This window comes from Excalfactoria chinensis, chromosome 5 (assembly GCF_039878825.1).
Source record: "Excalfactoria chinensis isolate bCotChi1 chromosome 5, bCotChi1.hap2, whole genome shotgun sequence".
NCBI lineage: Eukaryota > Metazoa > Chordata > Aves > Galliformes > Phasianidae > Excalfactoria > Excalfactoria chinensis.
Window position 1 is genome coordinate 37604807 of NC_092829.1, and position 17263 is coordinate 37622069.

At 35.4% G+C, this 17263-nt stretch overlaps 1 protein-coding gene across 4 annotated transcripts in view; it reads left to right on the plus strand.

The window, feature by feature from the left end:
* SBF2 (SET binding factor 2) overlaps nucleotides 1-17263 on the plus strand; it is a 215094-nt gene that overhangs the window by 173669 nt on the left and 24162 nt on the right. For 2 of the 4 annotated variants that reach the window (XM_072337706.1, XM_072337707.1), the window contains exons 24-32: nucleotides 810-985; nucleotides 1904-2049; nucleotides 5435-5633; nucleotides 6020-6216; nucleotides 7155-7292; nucleotides 7841-7936; nucleotides 10225-10296; nucleotides 12940-13121; nucleotides 15366-15542. In XM_072337706.1, coding sequence (XP_072193807.1) covers nucleotides 810-985; nucleotides 1904-2049; nucleotides 5435-5633; nucleotides 6020-6216; nucleotides 7155-7292; nucleotides 7841-7936; nucleotides 10225-10296; nucleotides 12940-13121; nucleotides 15366-15542 — 1383 coding nt within the window. The remainder of the gene's footprint in view (nucleotides 1-809; nucleotides 986-1903; nucleotides 2050-5434; nucleotides 5634-6019; nucleotides 6217-7154; nucleotides 7293-7840; nucleotides 7937-10224; nucleotides 10297-12939; nucleotides 13122-15365; nucleotides 15543-17263) is intronic. The other 2 variants (XM_072337708.1, XM_072337709.1) reach the window with 1 other exon arrangement.

The following is a 17263-nucleotide window of genomic DNA, read 5'->3' on the forward strand; positions in this document are numbered from 1 at the left end:
TCTTAAGGAGGTCTTTGAGTTAAGAGTTATTAATCATTGGGAAAATAATTACAGAACGGAACAAGTGACATTTAAAAAAAAGAAATAAATGGAGAAATCCACCTTGAAGATGACAAACAAGACAGTCAAAAGTTGTGTATGTATGCAGTCAAAAACAAAGCTCTAGGATATCTACTTTTTCCACATTCTTCAAGTACTTTCAGACCATCTTCCAGATTCCTGATTTTCTCTCTCCATTTTTAATTTTATTTTTAATTCCTTTTCACCACAGAGCTGACTCTCATACTTTTGACTGAGGATGATGGGGATATATATGTGTGTGTGTGTGTGTTTAAATCACTTTTCAAAAAGCATTTTTAACAGGATAAATAGATCAGCGGTGAATAGCACGGGATTAGTTACTTTCCAAGGATCAGATTTCACTGTTATGTTTGTTACTGGCTTTTTTTTGCTTTTTGAGGTGAGGCAAAAATTGGAATCAGTAATGGAAGTGTAATGGTTGTGATATATGAATGCTGAATTCATTGCCTTGTTTAGAGTACATTACCAATTTTGCTTCCTTGTATATAGCAAGTCTGATAAAATATTTCTGACCTGAGCTATCCCATGTGACTAACACTTTAACTGTTGTGGATATTGTAGTGCCAATACATCCACTTAGATTACCCAAACTATTTTGTGTTTGGTGTTATGAGAATTCCAGATGCTTCATGGTGAAAATATCTTTGTATTGCAGCAGCAATACTAAAAGCAAGGTTTTTTTTAAAAAAGTTTTTAAGTTCCTAACATGCCCTGTCTTTAATATGCAGTTAATTAAAGTAGCGTTTGATGAAGAAGTAAGTCCTGAAGTGGTGGAAATATTTAAGAAACAGCTGATGAAGTTCCGTTATCCTCAATCTATCTTCAGCACTTTTGCATTTGCAGCTGGACAAACAGCACCACAGATAATTTTACCAAAGCAAAAAGAAAAGAACACTTCATTCCGGTATAGTTATCCCTCTTCCTCTATCACTGATGTTCTTGTTTACTTCTAGTCAAATTCCTTAAATAATGGGACAGATTTTTAGAACTCCAAGCATCTCATTAGTCTGACATTCCAGAGAACTCATTAAATGATATTCCCTGTCTTTTAATGTTTATAGAATAAAAGGTAGGTTGGTATGAAATAAATGTTGATATAAGAATGTATTATTTATCCAAACATTTTGCTGCAGCAATTTTGAACAAGTATCTCATTAAATTTTTGAATACATACAATATTAATAACACATTCAATTGTGTGAACTATGCCAACATAAAACAGAGTTCTTGTGCATTAAATTGTGTATTAGTTACCTAATGTAGAATAGAATTCATTTTACCCTTAGTAGAGTCTGTATAGTTGTCCTAGTGTTCTTTATCATCTAGAGTTTCAGCTTAGGGTCTTCTCTTTAATTTCATGTTATGCATTAATTTTTACTAGACTAAACTGATCATTGTTCAGTATCACTGAAAGTTGTACTTTCATTGATTCTATGTTGATTATTGCATTGCTGACACAGAGAAGTAGAATTTCAAGCTAGTCATGGAATCTTAAAACTTTAAGGTACTTTCTGTCTTTCTTGCCTTCACTCTGTCAGCTTCATAGATTTGTTACATTGCTAGCAAAATACAAATACCTGAGGAAATATTATGGCTGCCTATTCATTATATTACACGTAATAGGCATAAATTGCTCTCCAAGTAATAAAAATTGCATTTAAAAATTAGAATAAAAGTTCATTTTTCTGCTAGCTTTAATTTTGATGTAAAATGAGAAATACTAATGTGTTTTCTTTGAGTTAGGAAGTTTATCATAAAAATCTGTACATGCTATTGAGAAGAACTGTATCTTTAAATTTTTTTTTTTTCTATGAATTTATAGTACATTCTCAAAAAGCATTGTGAAAGGAGCAAAACGTGCTGGGAAGATGACAATTGGTCGGCAGTATTTGTTAAAGAAGAAGACGGGCACAATAATGGAAGAAAGAGGGAATCGTCCAGGCTGGAATGAAGACGATGATGTCTCTGGTAAAACAGTTTCTGTTTTTGTTGATATGTCTATCATGTTGTGCTTCAGTTTCATTGTGTTAGGTGAGTAGTATCTTCGGGAAGAAATTGCAGTCTTCCTGGACAGGAAGGAGAAGGGTTTCAAATAGTGCATTGATTAAGCATTTTCATTTGTGATGACCAAACATTAAAGAGGAAGCTGACTTCATTCAGTGGTAAAGCAAAAGAGACTTTTTTTCTAATTATCAAACTGTTTTCATGTTATATCTTTAGAAAGCCTGACATTGCTTTGTCTGTAATGAGAAAGCAGTAACTGGCAAGGTTCAAGGAACAGCAAGTATTACAGGCAAATTTTGTGTATGTGGAAGTGATCAGTGATTTCCTGAAGACAGATGAAGACATAATTACTGAAAATACAATTTTTCCAAACTTTGGTTGAAAGGAGTTGGGGAGATAAATTAGAAAGTGATTTGGACACTTTGTATAGTGTAATGGTGTGGACTTTGACTTTCTTCCAAATACTTCTTTTCCTACCATGTGCTGCTTTCAGTATATCCTTATCTGGACCAGTGCTAATTTATAATAAGCCACTAGAGGGAGCCAGATTCTCCTGTACATTAACAGGTATTGTTTTGTCATACCATTCTTTCTTTACCAAAAGAAAAAAAAAAAGAAAAGTAGCATTTCAGATGATGAAGTGTTTATGAAACACTAACAGTTTCTTTGAAACATCAAACAAGCCAAATTTACCTTCTGGATATTTAGTCAGAGATCAAGGTGACTTACATGATTTATGCGCAGATAAATAAAAGTTATCTGACACCAAACTATGTTACTGCACGTTCTCTGTTCCCACCCAGAGTTAAGAAGGGCCATTCCAGGAAAGCTGAAAAATACTGCTCTTCTTCTTTCATTCCAGATAAATATGGTGGAAAAAAAGGCACACACAAAAAGGTTACAAAATACAGAATGTCTTTACACAGTTGAAAAGTTACGTTCTTAATTGAATTTCCAGCCTCTTCCTTAAGTGCTGAGTTACTATGTGTTCTGATGTTGTGGAATCTTCAGCTCAGAAGGAATTCTGCAAGCTGAGCCTGTCCTGGGTATGACTTTGTATCCATCACTCAGAGAGACCAAGCGTAATCAAGCCTGTATGTTCGTACTTCTTGTGACAATGAAGAAATCCTATGAGTTTCTGCATGGCCTTTGTTCAAAACAACTATATTCTTCTGTGAGCACATAACTATTAATGACATTCACTTTTTCCCCTCCCCTGACAAAAATACAAAAAGATAAATTGTGAGGCTTCCTACCTGCTACTTTCCAGATGTTATGACTGGGTATGTGTAAGGTGATTAAAGTCTGACAGCTTGCTTTTTTCTCTGCTCTGCACTGTCATTTGAGCTGTAGTTCTCCTCATTTCAGACAGAGAAAGCCATAGAAGATTTTCCATTAATCACTGCAATTTGTTTTGTATTGGTTGCTGCAAATTCCTGTGTGTTCGCAAGTCTTAAGAACTGAAGTTTATGCAGCTATACCAGCAATCAAACAAACAGAGCTGTCTGCAGCTGGTGATGCACTGTCTTGTAAAAGGAAGCATTAAAGGTGGGGGCAGAAGGAGCTCCAGGAAATCATCTACTCCATCTCTCTGATCCAATAAAGGGGAAACATACTTTACGTGTTCTTCACAAATGCTTACCTAACTTTTTCTTAGCTTTCAAATATGAAGATTAGACAACTCCAGGCCATTTATTCTGATGCAAGCCAGAATGCCGTTGGCTTTCTTGGCGACCTGGGCACACTGTTGGCTCATGTTCAGCCTGAGCATCAATCAATAACCCCAGATCCATTTCCTCTGCACAGGCTTCCAGCCACTCTGCTCCAAGCCTTTAGCGCTGCCTGGGGTTGTGGCCAAAGTGCAGGACCCGGCATTTGGTCTTGTTGAACCTCATCCCATTGGCTTCAGCCCAGCTCTCCAGCCTGTGCAGATCCCTCTGTAGGGCCTCGCTACCCCCAGGCAGATCCACACTTCCAGCCAACTTGGTGTCATCTGAGAACTTACTGAGGGTGCACTCAATGCCCTCATCCAGGTCATCAATAAAGGTATTGAAGAGGACAAGCCCCAGCACCAACCCCTGGGGAACACCACTTGTGTCTGGATGCCAGTTGGATTTAGCTCCATTCACCATCACTCTCTGGGCCCGGCCCTCCAGACAAGGGTGTACCAGTCAGTAGTTTTCATACTGTACCTCTCAATAGTTTCATAGTTTTACATACTTTGTAGCTTCTTTCTTCTTCAGGACAAATATGAAAATATAGAAAAAGGAGATATATACGTGGCATTAAAGTCTTCATTATTTATCTCAAATAGGGAATAGTTTTTTTTGTGCAATGCACTGTGGGGGCAATAAAATTATTTACGTAGCTTTTATGTTAATATGCACAAAAAGCAGAGGTATCTAAAATGTACTTCTGTAAATTCTGAATGCTGTCTGGTGGCAGTTAGGTTTTAATTGTGCCTTAATTTTAGTTTTCAAATGTGATTTTAATTTTCAATTTTATAAAGTCCTGTTTAAAATATAAATCTTTGTATACTTCTCTGTGCCAAATTGTTGAAGAAATACTTCCTCTCATATGTGCATACTTTAATCCTTGAGATGAAATGGTAGCAACTGATATGTACTGCAGACAGTAAATCTGCTTTCAGTATTTTGAAATAGTGAAGTGTTGATAACAGGCAGGTGGCAGAAGACCTTGCTTGACTTGAATTTCAGTGTAGTTTGAACTTGTGGCATGGTTTTTATCTCATTTTTAGAGGTTTTTCTGCTTTGCAATGTGAAACTGATGTGCATGGCTGAAGAAAGTTGCTGTTTGATATTGAAACTGAAGCATTAAGAAGCCAATATTCACCTACTCATGACAAAAGTATTTTTATTAGAACCAAGCTTTAAAAAGGTTGTTTTATCTTTTGAAGATAGTTTAAAAGAATTAGAATATCCGTTTTATCATGGACGTTTCATGAATTTGTGTTCATTTTTAATTGTTCTGTCTCGTGTACATTTTTGTACAGTCGTTGTGAGTTTGACTTGTTTGAATAAATACACTAGTGCAAGAAATACTGCCTCAGTTCCATTCAAGTGATTGTACAGGAGACCTTCTGGGATTTTAAGAGATAGAGATGAGATAGGTGTCAGCCATGCCAGCTGCTAGGGCAGTAGGTAGCTGTGAGGTGAACTTAAGTTTCTTGACTGAAGTATTATTTTTGTTGTTTATAATTTCTGTTAACTGTAGTTTATATGTATTAATCATTAACAGTAAGACAAACTAATAGTAAGTTCAGAAAACAGCATTGTTTTTTGTAGCTGCTGACCTTCACAATAGCAAACTCAAAGATTTTTAACTTTAGTTTCAGATGACAGTGAGCTGCACACAAGTGGTACCCTAAAAGCATCAGAGAAGTCAACGATGGAGCAATTAGTAGAAAGAGCCTGTTTCAGAGACTATCAACGTTTGGGACTAGGGACCATCAGTAGTAATACTTCTCGCTCAAAAATGGAATACTTAAGAATAACTGCACTGAACAGAATGTATTCCCTTTGCAGAAGGTAAGTTTACCAATTCAGACAAGCATTTGGAAATAAAGATGCACAGTGAGGTGGTAGGTGGTGTGTTTCAGCAGTGATGATAATGGCAGTGGGTCATCTCCATTGGTCCAAGTTGTTGCGAGACTATCAAGCAGGTGAAAATGCATAGCTAATGGTGGTGACTATATTGAAAAATGGTATGTTGTAGCTGACGGTTTTCTCTGTCAAATAGTGTTGATGTGTGCTTTGAGTCTCTTGTAGTTTAAATATACTTATACACACATATATAGGAGGCATTACTTTTGGAGCAACCTACATACATTCAGCCTGTAGTTATAGGATTTTTTTCACTGTTTACAAATTTGAGAGCAAATTGTTGTTCTATTTTTTTTCACTTCTTCATGCAGTTATCCTGGGCTTCTGGTAGTACCTCAGTCTGTTCAAGACAGCAGTTTGCAGAGAGTTGCTCGCTGTTACCGTCACAATCGCCTACCAGTTGTGTGCTGGAAAAACACAAAAACCAGTTCTCTTCTACTTAGATCTGGGGGCTTTCATGGCAAAGGTGTTGTTGGCCTCTTCAAATCCCAAAACACACATACTACAGGTGAGCTAATGCAGCCAGGTTTTATTTATATACATATTTCTAAACTAAAAAACGTTTGTGCTATATATTTTTAGTTTAGAGCTACTTTCTGGAGGAAATCACAGAGATGGTTTAATCAAAAGTGCCAGGATGTGGATGTTTATCTGATATTATAATAGTTCAGTATAATGTATGTCAAGAATCAAACCCGGAATCGTATGAAGGTAGTTCAAAAATGTCAGTTGAAATCTTAACAGAGATTATATATAAACTAGCAGGTCTTCAGTAAAAGCTGCCACCTGCCAAATTCAGTGACTCAGAGAATAATGTACCTTATATTTTAATAATTGCCTCTTTGCCTTCATTTATCTTTTTTCTTTACACTGGTTGATCTAGTAGTGAGTGTGTATTATTATTATTATTATTAACTTTTAATGAACTGTTATATAAAACACTAGAACAAGCATTATCCATTACATTTTCTGATACCTTTCAGTGTAGTATTAGTTTTATTTTTATTCTTCTTTTGTGAAGTATAGATATGAAAGATTCTCTTTGGTGTCTTTGTATTAATTAAATATTCGTCAAGACCAGGTAAATTTTCAGAAGAATGTAACATATCAGGGCAAAATTAGTTTTGTAAAGGATATGCATCAACTTTCATCATTAACCTGCAATATGAAGGACATTGTGATTTCCTGGATTTCTGTGTCTTATGCTGGTGGTTTCTTGGGAGTTAATTTCATGCCAAAAGTGAATTTGTTATTTATTTTATGGTTTTTGGCCTAGGGAAATTTTCATAAACTTAACAAGCATGCTATGCAAATCAGTGCAAGTAGATTGAAGATTCATGATAGAATGTAGCTTGATTTACACAGTGAGCTTTTTCTTTTTGTATTCTGTGTATTTATAAATATCCATGTATTTTAATGTGTTCCATTCTTCCCGTGATTGTTTAGCTCCTGCTTCTCTAGAATCTTCAAGCAGTATAGAACAGGAGAAATACCTTCAAGCCTTACTGAATGTGATATCCGTCCACTGCAAAATGAATGGCAGTAATACTCTCACTGTTAGACCAACAATTGCTCTATCACCAGGTAAAATTGCTTTGTGTGGTGTTTCTATGTGGTTAAGTTGAAAAGAGAGAAGGGAATCTTCATGGATTTGGTATTAGTTCAGTTTGTCCAAGATTATTTCTGTTGTTTCTTCTATTATTACACTTTTCAGGTAGTTTATTCACACTTTGTTTTAGTGAATATGTTCACTGTACCTAAAGGATGTCTTTAAGTTGAGTCTTAAAAAGAAAATAATGCAACTTGAAATTGTGCCTGTCTTGCCGTATCCAATTGGTGGAAATTTGTGTTATATACCCAAACAGTGGCTTTTCTTGTTAAGTAACACTCTTTCCAAAGTGTGGTTGCTTTGCTTCATGTATTATAAAATGTGTTGATTACTTATTTATATCTAACATCCCAATTCTGTTGCCAATGTGTACATCTGTCTTAAAAAAAAAAATGTATCAGAAGTATAAAATTGGCAAGGATTATCTGTATTAAGGGTGGAATTGTCATCATTTATGTTAAGTGTTAGTCTGAGTAACACTGTAGTGTTTTTAATCTCCTATTCTTTTTTTGGCTGACTTTAGGCACTGAAAGGAGGGCTTCAAGAATGTCTACTGTGTTTAAGCAGGTAGTGCCAGGACATTTGGATGTAAATCTATCCAATAGCTTTGCTCGAGGAGGTTAGTAAGACTAGCTCAAAGTCTAAGCACCTTTGTTGTTTGAAATAATAAGTGATAACAAAATGTTAGTGAAATTAAAAGTAATTACACTGCTTACAAATTTATTACATTATGAAACAATAAAACAGAAATTACAGATTAGCCCAAATTCATTATATAATGTAAGTAATTTCTGTTTTAGTCCTTCACGTACCATTCAAATAAAGGTTATTTTAAGATGGAAATCAGTAGAAAAGTAATCACTCAGGAATTATGTTTTTAAATACATTGTGATTTATCCATATTTTTAATTTACTGGAATTGTGTGGTGTAAAAACACACATTCTGCATTCAAATTGAATGGACTTCAGAATCTCCAGTTCTGTAATTTGTAGAGGCCTGGCATTTGGCTAAAGATTAGCTGACACTTCAAGTTACAAATAATGTAAACACTTTAACTCAAGGTAAAGGAAGGAGTTACATGGCTGTGCTTTCTTTGGGAAGGTGTCCTTTTTAAAGGAAACTTCTGTGATTCTAGCTGCTTGCCTAGTCTGACAAAATTATGATTATCTTCTCTGTGCACAGAGAACTTACGTACCTAATTTAGTGTGGTGAATTCCCTAGGTACGTTACATATTTGTTAGAGCTGAAGGCTATTGAAGAAGTATTTTTACATATATAAAAGTTGCTTTTCTTCCTTTATGACATTACTGGAGTTCATGGAGGTGAAAAACAGAGAGATGGCAATTGGGTAGATAAAATGCCTGGGAACCAGAGAGGAGGTTAGTAGTGGCTGGAATTCTTAGACGAATTGGTGGCTGTGCGCTGCTTCTCTCAGTAATGAAACAGTGAAAGTGTTGGGTAGCTGGCAGCAGGTGTTTGATTGTTTTCTATTTCCCCATGTTGGGGCAGAAGTACCTACAGCAAAGTGCTGTTGAGGACCTAGGAGGATGTTACAGATTAAAAACAAACAAACAAACTTGTTGACTGAAAAGGATTGCTGAGTTTACTTATTTCTGGGATTAGAGTTTGTGGTAAATATGATATGGTGAGCTACTCAGTGAAGGAGAAGGAGTTTGAAGTCAGATGTTTTTTGTTGTTTGTTGTCTCTTGGCTAGATTTCTGCGGTAATCAGGAAAAGGGCAGGACTGGACTAATGCCATACCAGCTCTGTGCATCTGAAAGATGTAATGACAGACCAGTATCTGCAGTCTGTTCACAGTTTAGCAGGAGTACTTTGCTGAAACATAAGAATGTTTGACAAGGACAGTGGGAGCCCAAGTGAGAGTGAGAAGTTGACAAGGAAAGGGAAAGGGAATTTCTTCTTGTAAAGAAGCATACATGAGGGGTTTTTTTAAGGTTAGCTAACAGAATTATTTAAGAAGAAAGTCTATGCATAACAAATTAAATATTAAACCTAAAATTGTTCTCAAATAAGTGAATTCACACTGTCTATTATCACAAGGATTTTTGCTGCTTTTGCAAGTTACTTACATTATACATGTGAAAATACTAGGATAGCTATAATGAATAAATACAGACTCAGTCATTTATTTTAAAAGCAGGATACATTCACTTCAAATTTGTTCTAATAGAACATTTATATAAAAAGAAGCTGACTGTAGATGTGGCTTTGGAGCCAAAAATATGTTTATATGCTCTGATAAGACTCCCACTGGATATGAGTATTTATGCAAGAGATGTGGAAGGTTTTTTTTGTGTGTGTGATAGGTATTAGAAATTCTCTAAGTTACATGGTCTTACACAGTCCTTTAAGAATTTGTGTAGGTGTATAGAACTAACATCTTACATTCCAATTTGATTTTAAGGTCAATTAAGCTACCTACGTACAATAGACTGAAACAGTTTTTAGAAAGTGCACTGCAGTGTGGATTTTTAATTGGGCTAGTTTTCAGCTGGTGGGAAGCTTTTAATAAAGGATTCAGCTGAATGTAATGATGTCATCATTAAGTATCCTTTGTTATTATAGATTATTAGAGAACCACCTGATGGGTGTGTTATATGTTTAAAACTATTGCAGTTGTAATGAAAAATACTTCTATTTGATAAACAGGTATTTCCTTCCCACTTTATGCTGATTTTCTATCTTGACTTATGTTTTGTCTTGTGATGACTAAGATTTGTACTGTCTGATATATAATGTACTATAAAATTCCAGTATGTAGTAGATTTTTGGAAATTAATAAGTAACCCTTTTCTTTTCTCCTGCAATGTGTCTTGCTGCAATGTGCCTTGCTGCAATGTGCATTCCATTCCTCCTCCTTCTGTCTTTACTGTTTATCTGCCAGTGCTTGGGTACAGAGATAAATGTTTCACTCATTCCAATTCCAAATCAGCACCTAAGGGAAGAGTCCATCAAGGTACTGTACTCTGTGTCCTGGAAACACGTTCTTATTTACTGTGTCCATGCTTACGTACTGTGTCCATAACCACTACTATATGTTAATATAGTTTAATATATGCCAAAGCAATACTGTCACAAAGCCTTAACTCTAAATGCATTAACAGACTTCAAGGGTTGTTAGGTTTACCAGGTTTTTATGTTATGGCTTTATTATACTTTGAGTTTTTTGTTTCTTTTGGGCATTGAATGTATGATGAAATGACAGTTAATAGCCAGACGCTTCACTGCATTATGCCTTAATAATATTGTGATCTCATGTAAAGGAACACATACAATTTTTAAGTTCTTTTGAAAGAATATTTTTCTGCGCCAAAACTTCAAGCAGCAAAAAAGCATTTAATACTCCTACTTCTTAAGTAGAACACTTAACAAATATCATCTTTCAGTCAATGAACTTCCTTTCCAGAATTATTGGATTTGTTCATGACCAGAGAAAAACTGATTGTGCCAGTTTAGAAACTTACAATAATACAAAGAAAATGAAGTGGAAGACTAAATCAAATGAAAGCTAGATGCTGATATCACAGAATCACAGAATGGCCGGGGTTAGAAGGGACCTCAAGGATCATGAATCTCAAACCCCCCTGCCACAGGCAGGGCCATCAACCTCTCCATTTAATACTAGATCAGGCTGCTCTGGGCCCCATCCAACCTGGCCTTGAACTCCTCCAGGGACAGGGCATCCACAACCTCTCTGGGCAGCCTGTTCCAGCACCTTACCACTCTCCTTCAACTTAAAACCATCTCCCCTTGTCCTGCTGTTATCTGCCCTTGTAAAGAGTTGACTCCCCTCCTGTTTATAGTCTCACTTTGGGTACTGAAAGGCTGCATTGAACTTGTCCAGCAGCCTTTTTTTCTACAGGCTGAACAAGCCCATCTCTATCTACTCAGATACTAGGCAAAGTTAGAAAACAGTTATCCATCAGTGGTACACATGTTCATCTGCATGTATTTGTAACTAGTTTTGTTGGTTTTGTTGTGCTACAGGCATTGGCAGAATGTTAGAAAGTGTGACTGTAAGATACAGTGGTTCTGTATGCATCATCCTGGGGGAGCAATTGTCTGTTGGAACCAGATGAACCTTTTTCAAACCAGATGAATAGGACTTTAATTATTTTATTAAATGCTTGCTGTGAATTCTATTAGTGTGATGAAGTCTTCATTCTGTTGATTGTTTTAGTCCAGTGGAACAAAACTTTGCAGTAAACACTGCTATATGAGGTGTTCTATAAAACTGGTTGTCCCTGAGACTGGACCTGTTTAGAACTATTGACCAATTCTTAAGTTTCTAACCAGTCATCCTTAATTACTCTTACTCATTTGATCACATCTGATACTGGGAGCCAGTCAGACAGACAGACTAAACTGTACAGGATTACTGTGTAGAGTTATTCTCAAAGCGTAGTACCTTTCACATATATCGCATTGGACATGCGAAAGCAGTCACACAAAATCCAGAAAATACCTACTAATCTCTTCTTCTTCTGAGGCTAAGTAGGCCTTGACAGTCTGGTTTCTTGCTACTTTATCTGAAGTTGAAATCACAGAACTCATGGAAGCATGATGAGATCAGAGCGCATCTGTGTTGTAGGAATTCCCTCCTCTGGAAGAAATCATGTAGCTGCATCAGTAACAGCATGTGAACTAAAATGTAGAGGCTGAACTTATTAGGTTAACATAATGCCATTCAAATACAGCTGTGCTGCTTCCAGATGCCAGCCACTCCACTGTTCCTTATGTATATTCAAGATCGTATTGTTACTAGCTGTGAGATTTCTGTACCATGCCACGGTGATGTAACAGTGATCTTAGTGCCAGAATAAAACTGTAGAACTGTGATCTTCTATGTAGGCATCCTTTTTTCTGCTCAGATGATTGCACTATAATCACATCTGCTAGAATGTAGTGAATAATTTGATTTAAAAAAGGTACTTCCTAAAATTCATTTCCATTTGTAATGATCCATTAGACATGGTAAAATGAAAATGAAAAACCATGGCATTCTACATTTTAATCACTCTAGTTGAAGAACAGATATGGAATACTTTATCCTGAAGTATAACACTTGAATTGATCACTGTATGTTTGCTTTCCATTACAGTAGGTTACTGAGCTTATTACTAGATTGTGTAGGGTGAAGGGAACACATGTATTCTAGAAAGAAGGGTATTTTAAGTGATAGCATCTCCATTTTTGAGGGATGTGACTATGTAATATCCTTACTGGTTGGACATCCAAAATAATCTCTTTGACAATCAAATAGGGGAATTTTTTTCTGCACTTCTGAAAAGCATCCAGCAATTTCATTTTCATGTAATTAATTTCTTGCTAACTGTATTTGTGTTATCACTTACTATTTTCTCTACAGTAGAAGGCACCACTTGATTAGAATCTTAGATTGAGTGACAGTACAGTAGGATGGTATGATTTCTTCTTGTATGATTTCTTTCACGTACATGTTGTTCATTGTATCCTGTGAGGAATGAGTGACATATTTAAACACTGTACCTTCTAATTTATGTTGTTTCATATGACTTAATAGTTAGCATCTCTATTGCCTTACTCAAATTGGTTTTAAAATATTTTTATTTTAATGAAGGTGTATGGGCCAGTCTTCGTTCAAGCAACCGATTTATCAACTCTCAGACTCCATTCATTGATGTTGGTGCAAGGCTTGCAGGGAAAGATAATACCACTTCCTACAGTAGCACTTTTCTGCAAAGTCAGCTTTTGAGACGTCAAGCAGCCCTGTATATATTTGGAGAAAAATCTCAGTTACGGGTAATGGCGGTCTTATTTTTATGTTTACGTGGTTTTCATCTCGCTTGATCTTGATAACCCTAACTTTTTTTTTTTCTTTTTTTCCTACAAGCAACTAACAATATTCTAGATAAGGTGGATGGATAACACTCCTTAAGGTGTAAAATTTCATGGGTATTTTAGGTAGTATTCACTACACAGACACGTTCTCCTTTTATCTTCATTTTGCTATGATCTGTGTTGCTATACAAACATTAACAATTAATGCAATATTACATGGTGGGGGTTAGAGATCAGACTTTGCAGTTACATAGTACAGTAATGTTAATGTAAATAAAAACCTAGTATATTTTTTTAAAGAGCTGTACAATGGGCACAAAGTCAGATAAGTTCTGTGGTCAGAGTCCTGCTTGTCACTTTTCACAAAGTACTGATGTAGATCTAAGAGATACAAAGATGTGTAACATAATGAGAGGAATGGAATAGCTTTCCTACAAGATAAATTGTTTTCAAACTGGAAAAGACATGGCTAGGAAGGAAATAAACAAAATGTTCAGCAACACCTTCCTATTTGAAAATCGCTTCGTCTTCACTGTTTCAACTTTATTGGCTTAGCAGGAAGAAAAGGCAGCAGAGTTTGGCTCTGTTAAGTGTAGCTGCTGGGATAAGGATGCTGGCAGCTACCCCTTTCAGAGGCTCTTCAGAACTATTCCAGGGGAGTTACAGAAGTTTTCTATCTGTATGATCTTGCTTTCCAAGCTGCAGTTAAATGCACCTACAAGCATACCATCATTCAGCTACTCATCTGATTTTCAGCTGAGTCATCTCACTGTGATGTCTAGTTAGGAAAACAAAACCCAGACTTATTGATAGTTTTTCCTGATGTGTTGGAATATATTATGAAGCAAATGGAATTTTATTAGTGAGGAAAAGCAGTTGGTCAGGAAAGCATTGTTACTGTGGGTGGTGCTTAAACTCGCATGAATCCAAACAGATGTAAGACAAACTGACAAGTCTGCCCGTTTGGATTTACTTACACGAAGATGTCCACAATGTCTACAGTTCTACAGTTCTATATATCTTTAATTTTTTCAAATTTTAATATTTTGGATGCAGTTATTCAAGTAACAGGAAACAGGTCTCCTCAATATCAAGTCTTCACATCTTTTCAGAAAATATTTACAGTTTTTTTTTTTTTAATCTCTACTTTCAGAAGTTGAAAATACTTTTCTTTTTCCAAGTGTGATCATACATAACATATAATGCATTTTGTGAAATATAGAGTGTACAAAAGCAGCTATTGGTAGGTAAATGCATCAGTATTCAGATCTCTCTGAATTTACATTATTTCTGGAGATGGAAGAATCGTGCTGGATCAGAACAATGAATCAAAATGCTAAAATTTTCTGCAGACTGTCTTTCTAATTTTCCTCCATATTTTGAAATGTTTTTATACCTTATTTTACTCTAGACTGTATTTCATATGTATAATAACACATTGCTTTGTATCCCTTTTAATTCATCTTCTAAAATTGATTTGTAAATTGATTTTCATGGTCCTTTTTTATTAGGTATTTTATTCACACTTAATTTGAAATTCAGTGACTTTGTAATATAATTAGTGTAACAACAATTTACAGAGATGTCCTATCAAGTACATAAATGAATGCTCTAATTTTGTATGATGCAGCGTAATAATATGAGACAAAACAGAAATTTCCAGAGTAAGCATAATTCACCATTATTAGAATAAACTGCTGTAAAGCAGGTTTATTTTCCAACAGAAGTTTTCTGTTTCATTGGGTTGGCATTTACATCTGATTTCCAAGAGATTGTTCATAGTGAAGTTTTCAGTCAGGTCTACTCATATCAATTTTTCATCATAGTACGGTGCTGTTTTTCAACTATAAGCCTCATAGGGCTCTGGCAAAGCAGGGCTTTCATGAAGTGAAGTGAAACCTGAGAAATTCAGGTAGGAAAGTGTATCACATATTCTCTGAATGCTGTTCTGAGCTGAAATAGGTGCTTTAAGTCAGCAAGTGCCTCACTTTGTAGTGACTGCTTAGATGAATCGCATTATTTGCAGTTATGAGGGTTCTTCTTTGGTTTTGAAGTTACATTTTTTTTCTCTGTTACTGAACTACTAGAATTTGAATTAGGAATTGAAGTATTTAACAATAAAGCTGGCAAGACTTGGACATTTGATAAGACTTGCACTGACAAGTATACTTTTAATTTGCATCTGCTGTTGTCCTTCTCTCACAGGGCTTCAAACTTGATTTTGCTTTGAATTGTGAATTTGTTCCTGTTGAATTCAGTGATATCCGACAGACAAAGGCAAGCTTTAAAAAGCTGTTGAGAGCTTGTGTTCCCAGCACTATTCCTACAGACTCTGAGGCAACATTCCTAAAGTCTCTTGGGGAGTCAGAGTGGTTCCCACAGGTAATTTATATGACAGGTACTTCTAATAATGTACATGCAGTAATGCTTGCACCAAATAAATTTAAGACTCTTCTGACCGAAAACTATTGTATTTTAACCAGCTGTCTTGTGATTATTTTAACCACTGTGATTACTTTGCATGCTATCAATTCTGTCATTACATAGGTGTTATTATTTTAATGCTACCATAACATTTACAGATGTAGGAGGTAATTTTTATAGCATTGTTTACATAGACTGTCTCTCTGTATGGAACATATACACAAATAGAGATGGTCATTTTTATTGCATGTATCAATTTATGGTCTTGGTTTGAACAGTTTTTTTCTCCTTCTATATATTACAAAAGATAGAGAAAGTGTAGGACAATAAATGCACCTTTGATTTTAAAGCAGATATTCTACCCTTAACATATATTCCTACCATGAATTTCTACATGCTCTGCTGTGTAAATGCTCCTCAACCATAAATAATCCTCAATAACAGAATAGACAGAATACATGCAGGTAATTCAGTGATTTCAGTAATTATGCATCATAAAATGTACTTCTGGCTGGAATATGCTACATTGCAAGGAATGGCTTAACTCTTTGCATGTAAGGTATGATCTTTTCTCATGGAACCTAGGAGCTGCTCATTGAAATGTCTGACCACTGCTTTGTCTTGATGGCCCTAACACGTGAATGTTTCCAGTCACAAAGCAGTTGAGGAAGTTAATAGATGTAGATAAAATAAATGAATATCATTATGATGAAATAAACATGTCTCTATAGCAGCACAGAGATTAAGAAGAGGTTAACATTAAAGTTACTGTCAAGTTTATGTGAGAGGAAAATTAACAGCATAAATCTTTGCTCAAGGCAAGATCATAGTATCATATACTAACTGTGATTCATTACCATGACATTTCTATGTTGAAAATTCCAGGGTAGGTGACTTATGCAATAAACTTGATTTATGACTGATTTTTCACGTTTTCTGCTAATCCTGGGAAAGGACATAGATCTGTCATCTGGAAACTTCTATCTATTGTATTAATCTTACCTTTCTAGGTAACAGGAGTTCTCTGTAGGCTAAATAGCTCTTTATGAGGACTTGAATATAGAAGAAATTCAAAATGCATTCTGAAGACTAATAATAAAAAATAGTATTTTTCTCTTTCTTTATATTGAATCTATGTAACCAGATTGCATATCAGCTTCTTTCCTTAAGTACAACAAAAAATAGTCTTTCTTCTAGTCTGTTGCCTATGAAAGCATAGAACAATAAGTGATTTTTAGTCCTTTATGCTTTTCAGTCTCATCCTATTAAAAATTGCAAGAGAATTTTACTTTCTAATAATGACTGTTTGAATGTTCAGAGTTGCTAAGTGTTTTCTCTTCAGTTTTCACGGTAATATTCATAGGATTAGGTTGGGTTTTTATTACAAGATAAAAATCCATCCTAATTCTAGCGTTTCTTCACTATTGTTTCGTTGATCTTTTTTCTTACTTTTTTCCATGCATAAATGGTCATAGATGTCTCTTGCCATTTTTGCTTTCTCCCCTTCCTTAGGCTTTCATATTTTCTGTGTTGCTATTGGATTGTATTCAGTGCACTGGAAAAAGCAGTTTGATTCTATTATAAAAAAGAGGAAAAAAATACTGCTTATATATAGGATATTATGTTACTTACCAAGAATGCATTCGAAGTATGAAAGATATGGTAGAAACACTGCAGGT